This window comes from Drosophila simulans, chromosome 3L (genome assembly GCF_016746395.2).
Source record: "Drosophila simulans strain w501 chromosome 3L, Prin_Dsim_3.1, whole genome shotgun sequence".
Taxonomy (NCBI): domain Eukaryota; kingdom Metazoa; phylum Arthropoda; class Insecta; order Diptera; family Drosophilidae; genus Drosophila; species Drosophila simulans.
In genome coordinates this window covers 11,646,123-11,669,225 of record NC_052522.2, presented here as the reverse complement: position 1 = coordinate 11,669,225, position 23,103 = coordinate 11,646,123, and the positions used below count along the sequence as shown (strand labels likewise).

Here is a 23,103-nt window from a genome sequence, read left to right as displayed (position 1 = left end):
CGGGCGGAAACGGAAGCGAACGGCGCCGCCATTGGGACCAGCGGCCTTGAGTTCCGGAAGTGGTAAGAGCCAAAGGACCGGGAGCACACGGCTGCCAGCCATTTGCATTTAGGAGTACACATAGATACGTATGTATGATGATGGCAACTGTTTCGCACTGCTCCACAGAGCAGGTTTCTTTTTCACATTTACTGTGGAGTTTGAAGTGGAAGTATACCTCGAATACAGCATATGGGAAATGAGAAGTAAAACAAATTAAAGAGCAAATATATACAAGTTCAGTCTGAACTTATGAAAAACACGAGTCTGCTTGCCAAGATAGTTAGATAGATGAATATTGTGCGATTTTAAAGTTTTAAGATTGGGGATATACTTGACAAAGTTTACACATACATAAATTGTGTTAAAATTTCTCAAGTATTTTTGAAATAAGCCCATTCTAGTCATAAGAAGTCAAAACCATTTGATTTTTCCACTGTGCCGACACTGGAGCAGCCCGAGGACTTTAAAGGCGCAAAGGAGAAGCAGTTCGGGTGGCACGTTGTGGATATTAAGCATGTCCTTAAGCATAAAATGTCAATAAGTGCAGCCAATCGATGCTAAGCAGTTTAAGTTGCGACAAGCCACTGAGGCACCGTCTCATTCCGAGTCCTTTTCGTCCTTCGACATTTCCACTTTCCAGCAGGAACTGCGCTAACAATGCAAAGGACACGGAAAAGCACAATCACCCTCTAACACACACATTCAAACTTATCTTTATGCATGCGTCTCATATTTTCCGATAATCGTATTTGGATATGCGAATTTTTGCTTGCAAGTTCCACTGAAAAAAATAGATTATATTGAATATCTAAGTAAAACAAGAAAGGGAAAAATATTACTATTAAAACGAAAACATTCTAGTAGTAGATTTTTACTCTTAGCCGACCTGCGACAAAAGTTCGATAAACATGAATAAATTCCTACTTTTTCACTGTGTACATATCTTTTGTAATTTTTCTTGTTTGACTTGCCAACTTATATCAACATTTCTGCTGAATTTTCCCATCTTAGTCAAGGCGTTTCAGAATATGCTAGATTTTTGTTCTGTACCTAAGTTCACTTCTACCTTGTTACATTTTGATGGCAAGCAACTTGCGTAAAAGTACATATTTAGTTTAAAGCAAATTAAATTCAACTGCTGACTTTAATAGCATTTTAAAGTGACATACTCACAAGTTTTGTAACTTCACGTCACTAACTCGACACTTTATCAATTGAGCAAGCGCTATGAAAGGGTTTCCCCAAAAACGCTTTTGGCGAGAACATTTTGGGTAATCGACACCTTTCTTATCCGCTTGTCACTCATCCAAAACATTTCTAATTTCATTGTGAAAATATGTTCGCCCTTATCAGCTTTTTTCGATATCTACCAAACAAGACACGACAGAAATCCAAGATAAGTGGCTGTACTTAAATGTAGCAATAGATTGGGAAACGAGTTCAGTACGCGTTGTGTTCCGGAACAGTTGGCGGTCTTACCAAAATGAGAGGTACTAAAAGCGGAGTGATGAATGACCAGAGACTAAAGATAGCTCATCGTAGTTCCGCCATGTGGATTCCACTTGGGTGTCATTTTGGCCATACTCGCGGAGATTAGAGGATTTTCGATGGAGGACAAGTGCAAATTGTGGGCTGGAACTGGCTATATTGGCGATCCCAGTGACTGCCAGGCCTGGGGATATTGCCAGGACAACAAACTCATCGATAGACGTAGCTGCACTGAAGGATTACTATACAGTTTCCGAAATGGCACCTGCAAGAGGGCATCGGATACGATTTGTCAGTCCCAGCTCTCGGAGATTTGCGCCAGCCTCGAGCCGTGGAATTACGTGGCCAATCCGGCTGATTGTCGGAGATTCGTCAAGTGCGCGGATTTGGATGATCCCACTTGGGGCGACTGTGGTGTGGGTCAGGTGTTTAGCAACAAGAAGCAGACCTGCCTCGAGGAGGTGGCCGGCTGTCCACAGGATAATATCTGCTCCCATATGAAAGATGGCTCCTTTGTGGGCGATCCCAACAGCTGTCAAAGCTACTATAAATGCCATAATGGATTTGGCACCCTGTTGAATTGCTCCGTTGGGCGATACTTTAACCGCAAATCGGGTAATTGCCAATCCTGGGTGCCGCATTACTGTTCCAAGGATGATGAGGAGAACTTGTTAACGCCACCATCCACGGACCATAATATCTGCTCCAAGTATTATCCACGGGATAGAGATGGAGTGCAGCTCCTGCCGGATCTGATGACCTGTTATGGATACTACTCCTGCACCTCCCAGTTCGACGTGGGCCAGTGGACCAACTGTCCTTGGGGACTGCACTTTGAGTGGTGGAGCCAGCGGTGTGGATCGCCGAAGGACAATAGCTGCTCCTACGATCGCTGCGCCAATAGGAACCAACTAATGGTGGCCACCATTAACACGAACTGCAGGGAGTTTACGATCTGCCAGGATAATCGTTCGATGAGCTCGCAAAAGTGTCCCGACGACTATCCATATTTCAATGAGCTATTGGGACAGTGCACCGATAAATATCCCAATCATAGGGTGTGCTACATGGATGGATAAATTTCATCAAATTATTACAAATTAATAATATTCCACTACTAATTATAATTATAATAAGGAAGTTAAGATGTTATCAAAACGGAATACGAAAAGCGATTTGAAATTGCGAAAAGAGTTGGTAATCATATTATATTATATGTATAATGGATATTTTAATTTGTGTTTTCATAGTGCTCCTAGCTACATAATTAAATCAAAGAGCAGCCTTGAATGAATTGTGTAAATGCCGTCTACTTCGTAGATTATCTTGATATATCACCTATATCATGAGCTTATCAATTTGGCTGATTATTTTCCAGAACTTAAACTTGTACTCACCACGCTTATGATCACCATGGGTGCAAACCCACTCCATGGCGTCTATGCATTGGGTGACCAGGTGGCTAATATCTGATTTCTCAAGCAACATTTGAATAGCAAGTTATATTTTAAGCTAGTTGTTTCGAGATAATGAAAGCTCAAAGACACCAATGTGAGAATGGATTCATGATTTCTGTGTTTGTCTTTCTTTCTGCTGAATACTGCTCTTCAATGAATGCTATTCATGCCACGAGTGATTGATCAGTTGACTAATGATAACTAATTATGGCAAGTGCTGCTCCTCCTGCTTTTCCATCTAGTCAAGCACAAGTGAAGAATCAACTTGAACCAGAGACATCTTTCAGTTGAAGTCTTCGTGCCAGAAAATCAAATGAATCAACGAAAAATTCAAATATTCCCCCGAGAGCTGTATTTATGAAAGCCCAGTGGGTGAGTGGGTGGTGGTGGGTGGCGCAGTAAACGACCTTCAATGGGTGGCAGTCTTGGGTGGCTATGGCATACGATGGCATGGCTGCAGGCAGCCCAATGACGAGGCACAACAATACGTCGCGTCATTGAATTATTATGATTGACTTTTATTACACGGAATCGCAATTTATTTTACTTAACAACAGGCTGCGTTCGCAGCCCGGAGTGCGGTTAAAAGTAGCGAAAATTTGAATGAAAAGTTGTAAAGAAATTACGTTATTTATCATTCGCAGAGTGCCGACCCAGCGAAAGGGACACATTCACAGGGAGAAAGAGACGGGGCGAATGCCAAACCGTTTCCGTATCCGCTCATTTATTTACCACACTGTCAAGCACAGGCACACACACACACAGATGCAGAGAGAGAAATATGTATAATAAATCTCATATATTTCATTTTAAATTAATGAGCACTATAATTTCCATAGTTATTATAAAAATAAATAAATTTGAATATTTTTAAAAATTAACACATATATTATAACACCTACAAATTAACATTTATATATATTTGTTTCTTCAGTGTGCCCCTTCCGAAAATTGATGCTTTTTCACCGCAGTTTTCGTGCACAGTTAAAAAGTTTTCCGCGACGCCAGCAGAAATTCAAATTTATTGTTTGCCGCTGCCAGGCGGCCGGGCCACGCCCACCTTTAGTCGATGGGCTTAAAATTAGTGGCGTTGTCTTGCGAATCGATGGGCGTTTGATTAACGGTCGCGCCAGGAGATTGAATCGCTTAATTGCCCTAAAAGTGGGTGTGGCACGGCCAGGACACGGTCTGGTATGGGAATTGATGGCAGGATAGGAGTCGTGACTATCCAATTACACACGATGCAGGCCGGCTGGTAGAAAGCCGTTTTGGTTGCGCCATCACTTACCTTTAATTAGCTAATTCCCTTTAAGGTCTTCGGCCTCAATTGTGGTTCGGGGATTAGCCGATGGCGCACTCCGGGGATTAGAGTTTAGTAATTGCTATAAAGGACTTTTCGGCTTTGTGTGCCCCACTGGAGAGAAAGCATTGAGTGAATGGCAAAAGAAAGTTGCCTAGACTCGCAGGCTGGAAAAACTTTTTCCGCCGCAGAGCGCGGGAAATGGGAGGGAAAAAATTACAGCAAGAGGCTGAGAAACGTAATGACGGTATTTATGTTATCTGCCATCTAACTCCGCACTTACACTTATCTGCTTATCTCGCAAATTAATTTCAATAAAAGTGAACTTTTGATGAGGTACTAAAAAGCATATCGCTGTGTAGAGAGCTCACTTTTACTTTTACACCTTGTTTGAGAAAACTTGTGGACACAAATAAAAATGTAGGTATTATTTTCCTTCTGACCTGATTGGCTTACCTTTAATACTTTATTCGACTTCTTTAAAGGCCAGCATTGCTGCAAAAGTAAATTGATTTCACCTCATAAACGTTTTTCCTTTCAGAGGATGATTAAACTTCATTTCAATATATACCTCCTTCCATTCACCAGAGCGTTTTAAAACAATTTTCAATGAATTTCCTTTGTTCTACGCCAGCATTCATTCGCATTTTTCCATTTAAAAAATAATTCATATTCATTTAAGGGGTAAATTACATCGCAGAGCAGGACAAAGAGCCATCCGGAGAGCCACCGATGTGGTGATGGGTGATGGTGATGGTGATGATGGTGGGGCCAAGCAGTGCAATTCAACCGCAGGCCGCGACATTCCAGTGTGAAAAGCGTTTTCTTTGGGTGGCAGTGAAAACCGCACAAAGTCGAGACCCCCTAAGTTACCCTCGAGTTATTCGAGTCGTGGGTTTATTCAATGCAGTCAGGGCCAATGCCATTGCCATTCCGGCGGATTCTCCGTTTTCCTGCCGTCGGCAAAGAAGGGCTACGCTTTTGTTTTTCCAACTGGTTGACTCGTGCCACCTTCTTCGGAAATGCTGTCGCAGTTTTGCCTCCTTCATTTGGGCCAGCATTTTCCATCTTACTGCCGGGTTTGTTTGTATGCGTCGTCTGCTGTGGTTTATGTCCTCGTTGTTGACATTTAGTTGACACACACAACACGGCACTCCCCTGGCCCCTTTGGCACCCACAGCTCGTCCTGTTCGTCCTGCTCGTCCTGTTCGTCCTGGCCGTGGACTTCCGGCTGGAGGCCCTGGCCATGGATCATCGGCGTCTTTGTTTACACATCGCCACTGAAGTTTGCAGCTGCCTCTGCGGCGGCCATCCTGATTGTTCATCGTCAGCTGGTGCGCTTTATTGTTGCTAACTAGAAAAAGCCAGGACGTCCATCCTGCCTTCTAAAATGTCCTTCGCCCTTACAATGGACAAAGCGGGGGAAGGGCCTATCGAAAAATCAAGTCCTATTCGTTAAAATTTAATTCCGTTTGTACTGCAGCAACAGGCGATAAATCATTAAAATTAATAAAACATCACATAATTTCTTAGCCGTGTGAGAAATAAATAATAACACATTTGATTTATGATCAAAGTAAATCGAATTTACAAAATCGCCCATTTTGCCCACTGTACGTCGATGGTGTAAACAATTTTTGAGAGGTTATTTCGACTGAAACAGTCGCGGTCCGCATTTTGTTCCGTTTTGCACTTCATTTACCAGCCAGACCGAACCGACCATCCAACCATCCAACCACCCAGTCCAAAAGTGCTCCTCCCAGTCGACGGCATCCAATCCATTCGACCAAGTCGTCCTCCTCGGGGGCAGTAAATTCTGTTTACCCACTGCGTTGTCCTTGTCTTTGCAGTAGATGCATCGCCAGGACAGCTATTTGTTATGTCGTTTGACTGAAGCTGGTGACATTTATCCAGAAACTGCAGCAAGCGGAAGGAATATTCAGAAGATGCTGCCTTAGATATTAAATCGCCCCAAGGCGATAAGTTACTGGAGGGAATTTTTGTTGGATATTCTAGCCTTGAAAATGTTGCGTCCATAAACTACAAGAATGGATGAGCAAATGGACCCTCTAGAAACTCCATTCATTATTTAAAATTAGTCTACTGCAAGAAGTTATTTGTTGTAGTCTGCATGCCTTGATTACACGTTGTTTGCTGCCAAAATCAAAAACATCAAGTTGAAGAATAAATCTTATTTCAGGTTCGTAGTTAGGAAGTTCTCAAAGTTGCTTCACTTCTTCTACGAAAGACCATTTGTTAAAGTTTAGCTCCAAGAAATGAAACCACAAAAGTTGGCAACCGCAAAAGGCATGTTAACCCCTTCAGTTAAGGATTTCAGATTGGATTTTACTAAGCTTATAAAATGTTTTCAATATAATCGAATCCATCGCTGATCCAACTTATTTGCGTCTTCCACCGGGTGTGGGTCTAAATGGTTTTCGCCGGGATTTTGAATCCACAATGAGCACTGATTGTCGCTTCAGGAAGTTGCGGGATGGCACTTCGTTGTCATCGTCTGCGGTGGCCACTGTGGATGAAGTATTTTCGAAATATTAAAGACCTGATATGGATTCGGCTATAACGAACTGAAACTAACCCGCCGCTGGAGCCTGTTCTGGAGAGGATGAGGAAGTGCCAGCAGCTCTTTGTGCCCGACCAGCGAATAGATTGTAGTAGCAAACGGGCATGGGTTGTGGCTTCTCGCCCTCTTGAATGGATGGTGACTTGGGCTGCTCTGCCTTGTACATTTCGTCCTCCTCCTCGTCGACGATGTCCAGCTTGGGTATCTCGAACGGTGGCACATCCTCGGATTTGCTCAGCTCCTGGCAGCGCTTGATCTTCACTTTGAGTATCTAGTCGAGAAGATGTATGAATGAGTAACATTCTGACTTTAAAACTGGAGGAGTGTAAACTTACCTCAATCATATCCTCGTCCTCGGCAGTATGGGCCAAAAAGTTAGGTAGCTCGGCAACGCTGACATGGAGCTTTCTTTCGGGTATCTCTATGTTGCTCTCGTCCACCTCCTGCACCTTGAAGATCATCTCACAGATGCGTTCCTTGAGATACTTCAATACTCCCATTGATTTTCCCGCCTCATCAGTGTCCAGCTTGCGATCCTGCTCCTTGGCGGCAATGCTGTTCTTAATTTGTTCAATAACCTCTTGATTTCTGGAAAGGATTGTGATAATAAACAGAAACTATATTATCTTGAAATACTTACACTTCACTCTCCTTGACATCCGAGAACTTGGAGGCCTCCAGTTCACTGCTCAAAGCTTCTCGTTCCGCCTCCAGATTGGCCTTTTCCGCCTCCGCCGCCTTTCTTAGGTAATTCAAACGGGCTGCGGACTCCTTCTGGGCGCTGAATCTCTCGAAGACCTCAAATGGCGATGTCGCACCGGAAGCCTCCATAAGCTGCTTGAACAATGATTCCATGTCGCTGGTAACACTCTCCAGTTGAGACACCGGTTCCTCCTCGCCGTTTTCCGTTTTCGCGGTGTGCTGGTCACCCGAACTGGATCCTACGCTATCCTGATGGACAAGGGTCTTGGTCTCGGCAAATAACTTGCGTCCAATCCTCTCCAGCTCCAGCTTGCGCGCCTCCACCTGCTTGCGGAAGTCCAGAGCCTGTCGCTCCCTGGTCTTTTGCGAGAGATTGGCCTGCTGCTCCTGCCGCTGCAAGATCACCTTGGCCGCGTCCCTCATCTCGACCGCCTCGTTGTGCACCTGCTGCAGTCGCTCGATCTCCGCCTTCTGGTCGCTGAGTGAGGCCTCCAGTTCCCGCAGACTACGCTCGAAACGTTCCGCATCCGTCATCAAGGATGCCTCAATGGAGCGGTACTTCTTTCGAATGTGCTCCGCCTCCATCCATTGGACGTTTGTGCGGTGGATCTCGTTTTCCAGCTGGCATACAAGCTGTGGAATGGGTTAGGAATAATATACTATTTCATTTTGGAACACCTTTCCTCTCTGCGGTTTCCAGGAGTAATCTCCTCACCTTCCTGTTGGCATCCTCCTCTAGAGTTTCTGGTGGCTTCTCACCCATATTCTGATTCTGTGCCTCCTTATTGGCCAGTAATCCTCGATATTTCTCCACCAATTTACTAAAGTGCTGTTGGCGGGACTTAAAACGATGCCGCAACAGATCCATTTGCTTACGACTCTCAGTGATTTTGAGGTCGGTGAGGAATATGGCATCATCGGCGTTTTTGGCACCTACCGGATAGGTGGCCTTGCCCACAATTAATGTGGGGGTGCAGCTCTGTGCCCTTCGGGACTCCCCCGTGGATTCCTTGATGACCACTGGGCGCTGAAGGGGATTCCGCAGTCGACTCGCTCGTATAGTCTGTTCCTTAATGTCCTTTTTCAACGAGCTAATTGTGTCGCAATTAATCCGATTTTGCTTCTGCCATTCGGCCGCATTTGCCGTTTTCTGGCCCTCTGTAAGGATTCCCCTCAATATTGATACTTTGATAGTTTTGAGGCTTAAAGAACTTACCTGCCAATAAAATCCGCTTTTTAATCTCATTTATTTGTCGGTTCAATTCGTTTAACTTGTCCGATTCCATGACTTCATCTGAGCGGCTTACCTTTGCAAATTAGTTTTCAGCAATCTTGCTCTCTGAACTGTTAGTTGTTAAATCAATACGAATGTTGTTGTGGCAACAATTCGTTCAGCTGGTTACCAACCACTACATACGCTTCCTAATAACATAAACATAATATATATATAAATAAATAACTATGTTATGTTTTAGCTACAATTTTTTAATATTTAATTCACAATATTTACAAAATATATTCAGAGATCGCACAATAATTTATGGACATAATTTAAGCTAAGCACGCTCTCGAATGCGAGAAACGCCAAGGAATTCCCAAGGAAACCAACTAGAAGGCATTGAAAAGAAATCATTACAAATTAGGAACTGCATTCGAGGCGTGATTGGAGCGCACTATTCCGAACCCGGGCGACAAACTCAGCAGCATGGCTGGGTTCACGGAAGGAGCAGGCGATCCTCTCCAGGATGCCATCGCGGCTGTTGGCGTAGTTGATGTTGGTCCAACGGCAGCTGTAGGAACTCTTGGTCATGTAGTCGATGCGCCACCTCTCGTCCACCCGCATGTGGATGATCAGCTCACCGCTGACCTTGTCATGGAGTACTATGTAGTATGATCCGTCGTGCTCGATCACCTCGATTTGACCCTCGCCTGAGAAGGAGGGAGAACGGTAAGGACTCTCATGGGAACGTGGTACTTTACCTTGCCGTTTCCACTCCTTCAATTTGTTAAAACAGAATAGTCTAACGGGCTGGCTGAACAATACCCTGCCATTTTTCAGAATTTCACTTAGTTTGGCCATCGATTTAAGCCCCTCCTGAGGTTTTTTCATCGCAAATAACTTATTCTGCGTTTCCGATACATCACTTTCGGAAACCTCACTAAAAACTGAATCCTTGCTTACGTTCAAGCCATTACAAGTTAGTCCTTCGCCAGCATCTAGTCGGTATGGTCTGGGAATTGGTTCCTTGTGTTCGCTTAGACCTTTAAAATTGGGTTCCCCAGACTCCAGTGAGTTACCATCGGTATTCAGCTGGCGGTTTTCTATCTCCGAAGTTGACTGGAAGATGTTCTGCCTAAACACTCTTGAAAAGGATAAAGAGCTTTTTAGTTGTTCAAAACGTTTCGTTCGGCTAGTATTGGAATTATCTGAAAGTAATGTTGGATTAGCTTAGTGCACTAGGTAAGATCCTTACTATTTACCATGCTGAGATGCCGCTAGCCTTCTTTGCATTGTTAAAACTGAAATTAGCGCCTTTAATGATTTGGAAGCTTGCTGTTGAATGATCTCCTTGGATTTTGTGTTTTTCCTGGTCGTTACTCTATCGCCAAAAGAGAGCCTTACACTGGGCGTTAAAGCCAACTTGTTTCCTGTCAAGAAACTAATAAGCCCCAGTTTAGTTGCTATCCTAGGTTTTTCTATCATTGGATAAATCAAATCTTCGATCTTTAGAGGCGGTATTTGAATTCCAAGTGATTTTGGCAGTAGTTTTTCAGCACTTTCAACTGGTTGGATATTTGGTTCATCACTTATGGGTTCAATTATTTCTTCGGCTCCTTTGAGATTGTGTTCTGCATTGAATATATTTGATTTTTCTATCACTGGTACATTGAATTCTGCTATGCTTGAAACATTTAGTGGTTCCATTGGCGGTAACTTTGTTTCATTAGTTTCTGTTATTATCGAATCATTGATAGGTTGATTTTCCGGTAGCTTCAACTGTGGTCCAGTTTCGATTACAGTTTCCTTCGCAACTTGCTCAACTTCTTGGCCAGCACAAGCCATATATAATTCCGGAATAAAATACGGCTGCATAGTGTGTTCCTCTTTGTTAAGCTCTGATATAGAACACATGACTGGTCCAAGGCAGGATAAGTCATCCAATTTACACTGAAAATTAATTTGCTTACGCAATGGATCGGTGATATTAATAGGTGACAGAAGGGTATTCAGCGGAAGCTTACAGTCCACCTTAAAGGACTCTTCTATGTTTGTTGTTCGCTTTGCACTTTGGACTTCCAACGGCTGGATACGGTCACTAGCTTGGGGTTCCACCGACCTGAAAGTTTCCGCCGAATTCTCTGAGTGCATCACAGGACACTCACATTGCTCTGCTTTCGCCCCTTCCACATGGCAGTGCAACATGTTTGAAGCTGAATATCTAGCTACGGAATGAAATTTAAGTAAATACAAATTATACTGGAATTTTAAACACAAATGACTTACAGCTTATTGAGTGTTGATTCAATGTGAGACAAATTCTTGTTTGACGCCGAAAGCATGTTCTAAAAAAGTTTTTGTATTGTTTTGCACCAATAATCAAATTAAAAGAGAAAATTCTTTTGAAATACAAATCTCAATCATTGAGAGCTCTTTGTCTCCATTCATGTGCTGTTCTTCATTTCCAGTGTTTCATAGTTTCGTTTTTTATTGTCACCAGTATCATCGCAGAAAGGACAGTTTGGGGTTCCCATCGGTCGAAAACAACAAGATACATCTGATTCTAGGAACAACTTCCGTTCATTGTTGTCCACACGCATGGGACATTCGGTCCCTGTGTCTAATTACAATTTGCTCTTTGTCCAACGGTGCGTATGCGTAATCATAGAGACGGCAAAAGGAAGCTGGGGCATACGGAATGGTCCGCCGTGTGGAGTGGGAATCAAATTACATTGACAACAAGTTTTCGCCAGCTTTTCACCGGACGGAGAACGAGAATGGAAACAAAAGCACCTGAAGGCCAATGTGAAAACATCGCCCAGTTTCGACATTATTTTCTGCGTGAGATGAGAATGAGGATTGTGAATGTATATGGATGAAAGCCCGCAGCTAAACAAATACGCCCAGCGACCAGTCAAAGCAAATAGCGCTGGGAAAATATTTGAATCTGAAATATGCATAAAAAAATGTGGAAAAACGAATTCAAAGCTTGGCGAAATAAATAAATAGCGAATGCAAACAAAGTGAAAAATAAAAAATGATGAAAACAAAAGGAGGGCAAGGCAACTTCCCTGCCATTCCATTGCTCAAAGTAAAACAATCAAAATTTGCGCACCATTAAATTTTGTATGGTACTCGTTCCACCGAAGTTTTCCCAGTTTCCTCTTGAATTTTTCGCAATTTTCTCATTTATCCCGCATCGTACATACAAACTCGCTTTCCTGTATGTGCTCCAAATTGACTTTCTGCTCAATGTTCAAAGCATCGTCTGAATTTCCTCTTCTTTTTGCAGCTAATGCTTTTGGCATCCTCGTAAATATTTTGTTGACACTCATCTATTTGCAAAACCGATCAGAGCGCAGAGACTGCGAAATGTCAGCCAAATTGTTGCTCAAATTGATTTTGATTTATGACATTGTTTTCGCAAATCCAGCTTTAGTCGCATTGATACGGATCGAAACTCGTCGACAAAGCAGATTAAATGCGGTGCATGTTAGCCTTAAATCTCGCTTGAATCTAATTAAATTTTTAAATTTATCATAAATGAAAAACAAACGTAATTAGTTAATATCTGCTTATTTGAGTTAGCTGGCGCCCGAGGCTGTCATAAATTACCATTTGTTTAATATTAATTAGTGTGTCTATGAATACACAGATATTTATGAATTATGTACATTTTTTAGCTGATCAAATATGCAATAATAAAGATAGTACACTGAATTTTTACCTCGTGGAAAGGTCATTAATTCGAATTTATGATTTGTTTTAATTTGGTATTCCGCCCGTTTGTGTACAGCGTTGCAATTGCTTTGTTTAAAGATAAATTGATTTATTTAATTAGTTTGCAAGTTGAAGCTTACCATGAAAGTGTGACCAATCTTGCTTCTAAAGTGTGACATTTAAGCCTAATTTAATATTCGCATAGTAACCAGCATACCACTTCAACGTGAGTATCTAGTTTAAGTGCCATTAATTTGGCTGGTTAGCCAAGCAAAGTAAATGTATGTATGTACATAGTGGAGTAGCTGAGGGGCAACATTATATTGTAATTTCAGAAACCAACTTAAATATTTAGCTCATGGTTACCCAGGCCCTCGAGTTAACTTTCATCTCCAGAGTGTGCCAGAATAACCACCTGGCCGAAAGTAAGGTAACCTAGGTACCTGGCCCGTAAGTGTGACATTCTGCTGCTGCCAGGACATGCTTCGAGCCCATTAAAACTAATTACTCATAATCATTTTGGCTGCTGCTCCACTGCCTCCGGGAAACCCATTCCATGACTTCTGGCGAGCGACAGTCACAGCTGCCACATGCACATTGAAATTAATTAAAATTAAAATGGGAGTGGATATGGATATGGAAATGGAAGTGGAGCCCGGCGAACTCAAGTCCTGGGTGATCCACATGGAAACGACTCAACCGCAGATGATGGGGAAATTAGTGGCAGGCAAAAAAAGAGCCATGGAGATGAGTCAAATGTACAAAGTCAAGTGCGCGGCGGAGGCCGATGAAAAATCTCAGCGAAATTAATTAAATTCTGCAATTTAAGGCAATCCCCGTTGGCATCGCCGACTCCTGCGGCTCCACAGTGCGTATGTGTGATGCTTTCGTCCTGATTATATTTTGTATCACTTCTCGGTCTCTCTTTCTGTTCACCTGAGTTCGTTGACCTTTCGGCCTGACATTTGCTCGGTATACAAGGAATGCAGGCCAGGTCCAGGTGCCTTTGGTGCACTGGCCAAAAATTTTTATTAAGAATTAAATCAAATTTTACGGAAAAATAATAACTCAAAATGCCTCTATGCATTTAAATGTTAATAAAGCATAAGTTTATTAAGCAATTACTTCAATTTGCTTATTGGGTTAGTCGTTTAATTTGAATATTTATGTAAAAGCTCTTGACATTTTACATATGAATATCATATGTGAATATTCTTTTAATCCCATAATGCACAAATATTTCTTTGCTATGCTATCACTTCCTTTTTGCTCAGTGTATTTGTTTGTTTTGCATCATGCCATAGCTGTATGTGCGTATGTGTGTGTGTGGGTCCTGCAGGCATCACCTTTCTCCTGCCATCGCCCGCCAGATGGCGCCACATCTGCAGCGCTGTCAAGCGCAACGCAGCGCAAAATTATTCTAATTAGAGTGCCCCACCTCCCCGCAGCGCTATGATATCCTTTACAGTGCCTTTGAAAAGTTAGTTCAGTTGGACACGGAGTGGGACAGACTCGCCTGTGTGTGTGTGTGTGTTTCTAATTTGTCTGTTATTTTTCTGGCTTTAAGCACTTTAGTTTACCAGCAGTTACACTCTTTTCAAAGAGCTAATGTGTGCGCCTGTGTGTGCAAATGGAAAAGCTTCGAGTGAAATGTATTTACCTTTCTGATTTTAAATTGAGTCTGAAGCACTTAGTCTATTACCCTCTTTTAGGCTAGTGTTGTTTGCAAGGATCTTTAAATCAGTTTTATTATTATGGCGTACAGCAAATATGCCTGTATATATATTTGTAATTGTTATTAACTATTCAGGATGGAGGAGCACTTAATATGAAATATATATAAATTATTATACGTCACTTGGTAAATTTCTAAAGCTGTGACAAAATGAAAATTTTAAATGTGATGGCAACCAGAATTTATGTAGTAATCTCACGGCATGGCGACATGGACCAGAACTTATGTACATGATTTATCTTAAGCTGAATAACAAAGGCGGTGGCGGTGGCGATGGCACTTCCTGTGCGTGACGCAGCTCCGCCACATCCCGTTCCATGATTCACCCGCCGGGTGGCAACATGTGCTTAATAGTTTAACGCTTCGTGTGCCACTTAGCTGGGCGTGAATGCCTATCCTAAGAAGGAGCAAGCAGCCAGGAGTTGCCGCACACCGCACACACTCATCCCCCTCCACATCGACCGTGCAATCCTGCTGATAATAATGGTAAAGTACTGCAGGAGGTGGCAATGGAGGTGATGATGCAGTCTGTCTGCCGGAGAAAGCATCCCCATACCTTCCAGCACTCATTTTTCGTTTCTGGCGTTAGTGGATCCTTCTCAGTTACAAATCCGCGACGTTCTTTTCTGCATGCCTGCCGCTTACGCGACCCCAGCCAATTTCATCTCGTTCCGCGTCATGAACGGACGGACGGACGGACAGATGTACGGACAGCCAAACGGACGGACACCGATTCCGGCCGGAGTCCTGGTGCCCATGTCCTCTCAGCCCGACATCGCGTGTCGCATGATGTATGACATTTTTGCGCCTCATAAACAGCTGTGCTCCACCCATGGTAATAAGGTACTTACACTTCGAGAAATGCTAGCTACTAGTTTTAGAAATAAATAAATCTAAAGGAAAATATTTAACAAATAAATTTTCGAAGCTTCGTTCTTAGATTAACACATAATTGAAAAGAAAGAAAAACTTAATAAAAGGGTTGATTTTAGGCAATATTTTTCAGAGTGCTCATGTTTCGCGAACCAGGACACCTGTCATCCTCTGCTCACCTGGCTGCTCTTTTGTTTTTGTGCATCGTCCAGACAGCCTGTACAAAGTGGGCTGGCTGTATTTGTATTGGGTTGGAGCTTGGGGTTGGGGTTGGAGGACTGGTGACTGGGTGACTGGGGTTTGGGGTTTTTGGGGTGGTGCCGTGTTGTTTGTTTTCGCTTGCTTTAACGAAATTGGCACGACTGGCGGGTGACGACGATGCCGACGTGTTGACTGTTTGGATGTTTGGCTATTTGCTCGTTTACGTTAACGGTGAGCTGACTTATTTTCCTCGGCGGTGCAGTTCAAATATGCCGGGAGTTCCTTTACCCGCAACCGGTTGACTGCACGAGTCAAGTGAATTGACCTTTGATCCTTTCGAATTCCGTTTTGAATTCCGTTTGTTTCGCAGCTAAAAACAAATATTCAACTAGACAGATGGATATAATCAGAAATATCTCTTTTTTGCGGAAGGAACATTAAATGTATACCACCATTTTGTACATTGATTAAATACTTTTGGTACACATTGGTCGTATAAATATCTTATTTTTCTGTTGCAATGCTATCTCTGACTTTTATATGTTTGCATTTAAATCGGAATCGAACAAAAACTTCGTATGTTTTTCACACTGGCTCAGAGAATATGTCAGCCCGAAAATAGAGAAATGCATTTTTTTAAAGCTATTTATGCAATCCATACTTCGTATAAAAGAAGTGGATTAAATGGCCAGCATTTTATAATATTTTACTATCAGTAGCAATGTGACAACGATCCTGGAATAAATATGGCGCCAAATGAATGAAGAAGTTGCCTTAAACACGTAGAACACCTGTAAAAGTTCAAATTAAATTAGTGGATTTCACTTATTTTTTTTTTTAAGAAGTGAAGCACACACAGATGGCTGCCCTCGACGGGCAGATTTTATTTGAAGTGTACAGTAAACAGCCAAAGTTTCCCATCCACTAATTGAATAAGTTAGTTTTCCGGAACGGAACATGCGGTTATAGTTGGCTTCCTTTTGGTTCGGCGGAGTGGAATGGATTCCCCGTGGCACGAAATGCTGCACACAGAGATGGCTTAACTTTTCGACTTCCATTTATTTGCAAACACACTCATCATCATTTGGGTCTGGCCGTGCCGAAAATGCCATTAAAATCACATTTCGATTTAATTTGCATAAATTGAAGTCGAGGCAGCCAGTGGAAAATGAAGCCGAATGGCCGTCTAAACATGAACTAAAGCGCCATTCAAAATCGATTCGAAATCAATTAGAGAGTGATTTGCAATATATATATATGTATATACGAAATGAAATGCTTAGCCACTGTGAAGTAAATCAACCAAATCGCTCGAATTTTGGTCCGGGGTCCTTTTAAATGATGGGGTCCAAGGACACTAGGCGAAGGATTATGACACTTTTTGCGGCTCGCTGCCTGCACATTCGGCTTTTGCTTTTATTGAGCGAAATGAAAAATTCAATTAAAATGCACACATGCTCGGAACCCCACAGCTCGGCAGCCAAAAACCCTTAAAAACCCGGCAACATCATCCAAAAAAAAAAAAAAAAAAAAAAAAAAATGAGAGCGGAACGAACGCGCTGGCTGGCAGGAAAAACGAAAGGAAAGGAAACGAGAATGTGAAAAATCAGCATAACAAAGTGGGAAAAACTATGAAAATGCATGGCCGCTTTCACTTTTGTTTCTTTTTGTTATATTTTCCTTCTCTATTTTTTGAGTTTTTGTTGTAGCTTTTCGCCACGCTTCAGGAGCCTGGCTACCATCCAGCTAGACGTACTCGTGTGTCCATGGAGCTCGGGACAGGCGACACAATATAGCATCTCCATATCTCTCCGGTGCTCCCAAAAGTTACGGGTTACGGGTTACGGGTTGGAAGTGCCAGTATGTAAATAGCCGAGTGCTGCAAGCCCATTACATTTGCACAATGAATTAGACCTAGAAGGCTTTTGTGCGGCAGGTCCTGCGAAGGATATAACCGAATCAGCGTTTATTGTTAGCGAGTTACACATTTTGGGACTGAGATAGAAACCTTCGATGGTTATCATGGCATGTAGAAAGTTCTCCTTGTAAATTGAATAATGAAATGAACTAATGAATATTAAATGGGATTAAAAAAAGTTCAAATGCATTGAATTCCATGGAAAAGTAGATTTATGGAAAGCTTTTCGATTGAAAATGAACTGAAAAATTGCTCTGGCAATTATCTATCCCAATTATATCTCCACAAATTTACACTGACACGTTTTTGTTGATTATTTTCGATTGCGCATTAACGTTTATTATTTTAGATTCTATGCCTTTGTGGACCGAACCGACACTCTGGCATTTTCCAAAATGCGCATATTAAACGGCGGCAAATAGTGCAGCGAATGTTGGGAAAACAGTAGATACATCTGTGTATTGTGGTGCTAATGAAACAAATGCCTAAACCCCACGACCTCCGGTGCTGTCAGAATCATTTGATATGGGGAGGAATTTCGGAAAACCCAGAACACCCAGCAAACAAAACCCAAAAACTGCAAAAGCTGAATTTACGGTTGAATCGACAATCGGAAACGGGGAACTGAAAACGGGGCAGGCGCGTTGGTGGAACACGGTTTTATGGCGGATTTCGACGGAATATAAAAATAAAATTGGATTTTAGCGTAGATCGTAGAAGGCCGTAAATATTTTTCAATTCACTGGCCCCCAAAACCCGGGTCGTGGGGGGAGCGAAGAGTTGGCACATGTGATTTCCCCAAGGGGCGCAAAGGGGCACAAAAGGGGCGCAAAGGGGTTGCATTTGGATTCTGCGGTTGGGAATCGCGTGCAAATGATTTGGCAGCATTAACTCACCGACACCCGGGATGGCAAAAAATTGCCCGCCGGAGGCGTCAAGACCCCAAAACACTCAAACCCATAAAGCAGGGGGATGCGGTGGAGCAACATGTGGGCTGGGGATTATCGAGCGGGGAGCAGGCCTCATTTGAATGCCGAGCAAAGCGATTCTTTTTTTTTTTTTGATTCGGTGCGTGTGGGTGGCCAACCCTTTTGGGTCCTTTCAACGGCGGCTGGAGCTCCTCTCCTCAGGCGTTAGATACAAGTTGGAGCCCGCTTAGGCTACCTCAACAAATCCTGCGAAAACTCATTTCGTGTTGCTGGCGCCAAATTGATTTCATTGCCGGTTTGTGCTTTGTTTTCACAGCTAAATGCCAAAATTCCCTCTATCCTTTTCGAATCCTTTTGTTTGGTAGGGAATTATTTCTAGTGGCGGTTTCGCCTTTATCTTTAACAAATATATAAGGGCATTCCTGCGGCATTTTGATTAAAACTTTGATTGGAATTTGGAGGGTGGTTGCCGAATTTATGCTAACGTGGCGTGAAACTCATTTCAAATATCTTTGATAAGCATTAAGATATACAAAATTAGAAATGAATAAAGGAAAATGTATTTATTAAAACAAATTAGAAACAGATATTAGGCTTGTGAAAACAACGCAAATGATACATACAAATGGTATTTGGGACCAAAAACATTAACATAAAACCACTACTACTAAATATCTATTATGATTTATGGGATCTAGTTATTATAAACTTAACAAATATTTTATACACACTTCTAAATTAGTTGTGGCCCCTATATTGGAGTTTCTTTGAGAAATGTGTCAAGATGATTAGAATAGGGGGAGGCACCACCAGGAACAGGGGATCCTAGATGGCTCTACGTGTGCTATGGAAGCGAATGAAGAATGCCATGGACCGCTTTCATCAGGTGGCCTTCAGCCCGAAGTATCTCCTATATACCAACATCGGGATCTCTGTGGGCCTGAGCATGGTGGGCGACACCATGGAGCAGTCCTATGAGCGCCTCATAGGGGAGCTTCCGGATTGGAACCGGACGCGTACCGTTAGGATGGGCATATCCGGGTTGACGGTGGGCCTGGTGTGCCACTATTGGTATCAACACCTGGACTACTTGTTTCCGAAGCGCACCTATAAGGTGGTTGTAGTCAAGATTCTGCTGGACCAGTTCATCTGCTCACCGTTTTACATCGCCGTGTTCTTTCTCACAATGGCCATTCTGGAGGATAATACGTGGGAGGAGCTGGAGCAGGAGATTAGGGAGAAGGCCTTAGTACTATACGCAGCTGAGTGGACCGTGTGGCCATTGGCGCAGTTCATCAACTTTCTGCTGATCAAGCCGCAGTACAGGGTATTCTATGACAACACCATCAGCTTGGGCTACGATGTCTATACGTCCCAAGTTAAGTATCGTAAGAAGCCGGAGCCAAAGGATAATTCGTAAATGGAATATACATCAAATCTGAAGTCCTTAATATGGTTGTCTACTGTTCCGGACTGCCACTGCAAATCATACAATAGTAGGTTCTGTTAAACATTTACTTATGCCGTTCGAATGCCTTAGATCCTGGCACTAAAATTTTGGGTGTCCTTAAACAAAATTCTTCTTTAAAGAAAGTGAGCAAAGTAGAAAAATTCAAAATCCTTATCACTTAAAGTTGCTGTGTTATCTAATATTTTTAAAAGAAATTTCCATGTACAACGGATTATTCCAACAATTACAAAATTCTCATAAGAGACAGGACTTATTGTAATTGTCCAGGTAATACATACTTTTATTCTAATTCTGACGCTGGCTCAACCTGACGGCATGTCTCCGGATGTCAAGCTGGTCGTCCTCCTGTTTCCCGAGGATGAAAGGTGACCGCCCGTTTTGGGGAAGGATGACTCCTTGTCAAATGCAGAATGTGGGCGGAACTTTTGTGTCGGGGGTGACTGCGAAAGAGCAGATTCTGGGCGGAATTCTGGGTGAATGGCATCAAGGACCAGAGAGACACTCGAGCCGTAAGTCCTTTACGTGGAATTGTGTCAAGCATACAAAATAAATAAAAACCCGGGCCTCCTGGCACGAATGAAAAAATGTCGAAAAGAAAGGGAAATCAAGTGACAAAATTGATGTCAAGATGAGCGAGTGCCGACCGATCCAGGGGGCGCAGAAGCGGGCTTCACGGCCACCGCCAGTTGACACCACCAAGGATAGACACTCACATCCACTCACACACACACACACACACATGTCGACTAATCCAATTTAAATCTCTTAACATGATTTGCCGCTTTCTTTTCATTTTGTTGGATTTTATGCCATTATCCCTTTTGGTCTCCTCGTGTCCTTTTGGCTACCGAATTGCCAGGCGCAACGAGATGTCATCTCTCGTTCCACAGTGGATGAATCAAAGGATTTATTTGTCAGTTACTCTTAATCTATTGAAACTGGCAGATGAATATACATTTAATTTAAATAAATAACTGCGGAGCACGCATTTTTAATGAATTAAATATTCGATAAATACTTAAGAACTTATCTACATGATTTTCAACTTCACTCGCCATCGATTCTCCCATTTGGTCCACTGTGCATTCCATTCACATTCCTTCTTCCCACTGGCAAGCTGACTTCCTGTCCTCACTGTTATCTCTCCCAAGGAGGATGCGCCTTTAAGAGGCAAGGACACCGAGGACCCCAAGGACACCAAGGACTGCGGCCAAAGGGTTTATTTATTTGGTTTAGCGGCGGACTGGCTTGCCTTAGTCGCTCCATCCTCATTTTGTGATTTAATTTAAAAGCTCAGTTCCAGTCCCACCCAGCGAAATCCTTTGCAGAAGGAATGGGTGGATCCTGGGGCTTTTCGGCACGTGGCCAGCCAACTCAGTTGGGGTCCCTGATGAGTTGTGTGCGTGGTTAAAGTATCCCAAAATGAGACTACGTGTTGATGAGCGAGTTTGTCAGCCTGAAACAACAAAAAAGAGAGGACTTCAAATGAAGCTGTTTGATGATTTTCATATCTCAATTAATTATAAAATCAACGGTCATTTGAAGGTATTAAAATGTTTTAATTAATTATTTAAATATTCTATATTTATGAATTAGATTTACCTATCTATTCAAAAGCGTAAAACTCTAGTTGATTTAATGGCATGATAAAAATGTTGACACCTGCTGTGAGCAATTAGATAAGCACCCATTGAAATCCTGAGTATGGGATCTGATCGATATCTACTATATATGTACGTATGTACATACATGGAGGATTCTGTGCCATTTGGGGGTCGAGTACTCTCATCCAACCACCCCAGCCATCGGGTTCAGGTGGGGCAGCCACGTTCAGTTAATTGGCACTCAGAGCCCTCAAACAGAAATGCCAATGATGTTTGTCTACGAAATTACCCCGACTGGAGGGCAGAGATGTACGGTTATGTTACGCAGTCCCTACCAAGCTCTCTGTATGTTGGTGGAGGTTCCCGTACAATCCTCCGGACTACGGAGTCTGTCTACGGGTAGCCGACTGGCCCACCCGACCGTAACCTATGCCCTTGTAATGGCATTGTGTGTAAATACAGAGCAAGAAAAAAGGTTGTCAAACTTACATAACAATCTGTTCTGGCACTAAAATTATAATATACCTAAATACATTGATGATTCTGTTAATAATTTACTACCGCTTAGCAAACTGTTTACAGTTTCCATTTAATTTATTTACTTAAGACACCGATTTTTTTCGCAGTGCATTTCAGCTACTTGCAAACAAAATGAGTACAAGCATGAAAATAAAAGGAAGTGGAGCACTGTGTAGTCCACATGCCCAGCAGTTATAATTCCATTTGCGATCATAAAAATGCATTACGATGGTAAGCTGCCCATAACAGGCTACTTAATTAACGAGATATTCACGAGAATGGTCAAGCACTAGACTCGCCCATTGTTTCGCTGAGTGTAGGGGCAAATGGATCCAAACGGCTTTTCAAACAAAAATGCCATAACTGAGAACACGTGGCATATGTTACTGATGACGGGGATTCCCCACCATTTTACCCCGCACAAAAGTTGCGTCAACTTAATTAGCCATAAATTAGCCAGGATTCACGCGTTTTTAACGACTTGTTTGTTCGCCTGGGGAACGAGACGATGGAATGGCAATGATGGCTCTGTCCCATCATGATGGCCCTAAGTCCATCTGTCAGCCAACTTGAACGAGTTAATTTATTTATCTTGCCGCAGCAGCAACAGCAACAACAACAGCAGCAGCATCACCATAACCCCGTTCTAATGCCAGTTGATTTATCTAGCTGAGTTGCTCAAAACTTTCTGTCCAGGATGGGGGCATCTTGTTACTCCGCCAAAGTCCTATTGCGGACAGCATTGATAAATATGGGTGTAAACAAGCTGCTGCTCCGTTCAAGCAAAGATAAGCTGGGGAGGATCAGGGCATTAAATCGCTACAGTAAATGGATAATAAATGCAGTCATTTCAAGGGGACTTGGAAAGCATTAAAAAGTAGTTTAGTATAATAAGCAAATAAGAGGGTTCTCTTCGACATTCTATTATCGAAACTTACTTTTTTGCTACTTCAACAAGGAATGAGACCTTCTATTCCCTCATTATGTTACCTTTTTTTTGCTTAACTTTGGTTTCAAAAAAAAATTTATGCATAAGTAAAGATATCAACCACCCAATTGTTTTCATTATTTTAAAATCCCTAGTGCTCAAAGTTTGAAGGAAAACTTTGAAGGCAACTATGCTCCTGTGGGCGAATCCCTTTGACCCGTTTCCGTTCCGTTTGGCATCGGTCAAGAGGCTTCGTGGAGGGCCATGATATTTCACAGCTGTTTGGGTAGTAAATCAACCGCATAATGGAGCCATACAAAGGCCATCCAACATCCAACATCCAGCATCCGACGGCCAACAATCCAGCTGGGCCCCATTGGGCCTCCGCTGCTGCTGTTGTGGCCGACTAGTCGATG

The 23,103-nt window shown here is 42.6% G+C and overlaps 5 protein-coding genes across 12 annotated transcripts in view; 3 read left to right on the top strand and 2 right to left on the bottom strand.

Moving 5' to 3' along the window:
* Positions 1-23,103, top strand: part of LOC6737731 (putative dipeptidase NECHADRAFT_87110) — an 87,071-nt gene that overhangs the window by 48,510 nt on the left and 15,458 nt on the right. The window lies entirely within an intron of this gene.
* LOC6737736 (peritrophin-44) lies at positions 1,349-2,735 on the top strand. Its single transcript, XM_016169731.3, has 2 exons — positions 1,349-1,532; positions 1,585-2,735. The coding sequence occupies exons 1-2, from the start codon at positions 1,526-1,528 to the stop codon at positions 2,607-2,609; spliced, it is 1,032 nt and encodes a 343-aa protein (XP_016031516.1). The 5' UTR covers positions 1,349-1,525; the 3' UTR covers positions 2,610-2,735.
* LOC6737735 (myosin-9) lies at positions 6,613-8,925 on the bottom strand. Its single transcript, XM_039294171.2, has 6 exons — positions 8,787-8,925; positions 8,286-8,728; positions 7,509-8,203; positions 7,204-7,456; positions 6,884-7,139; positions 6,613-6,814 (listed from the first exon to the last, which is right to left on the bottom strand). Exons 1-6 carry the CDS (start codon positions 8,854-8,856, stop codon positions 6,687-6,689), a joined length of 1,845 nt encoding a protein of 614 aa, XP_039150105.1. The 5' UTR covers positions 8,857-8,925; the 3' UTR covers positions 6,613-6,686.
* Positions 9,040-11,220, bottom strand: LOC6737734. 7 transcript variants are annotated; one of them, XM_016171340.3, is made up of 5 exons: positions 11,076-11,092; positions 10,760-11,010; positions 10,052-10,705; positions 9,551-9,997; positions 9,040-9,499 (listed from the first exon to the last, which is right to left on the bottom strand). In XM_016171340.3, the coding sequence occupies exons 2-5, from the start codon at positions 10,992-10,994 to the stop codon at positions 9,210-9,212; spliced, it is 1,626 nt and encodes a 541-aa protein (XP_016031507.1). In that variant the 5' UTR covers positions 10,995-11,010; positions 11,076-11,092; the 3' UTR covers positions 9,040-9,209. The 7 variants fall into 7 exon arrangements, with proteins under 7 accessions (XP_016031507.1, XP_016031508.3, XP_016031512.1 ...); XM_016171341.3 differs by having other exon boundaries at positions 9,040-9,997; positions 11,076-11,094; XM_016171345.3 differs by having other exon boundaries at positions 10,052-11,010.
* LOC6739639 (mpv17-like protein 2) lies at positions 18,919-19,909 on the top strand. Its single transcript, XM_002076498.4, has one exon. The coding sequence runs from the start codon at positions 18,995-18,997 to the stop codon at positions 19,583-19,585; it is 591 nt and encodes a 196-aa protein (XP_002076534.1). The 5' UTR covers positions 18,919-18,994; the 3' UTR covers positions 19,586-19,909.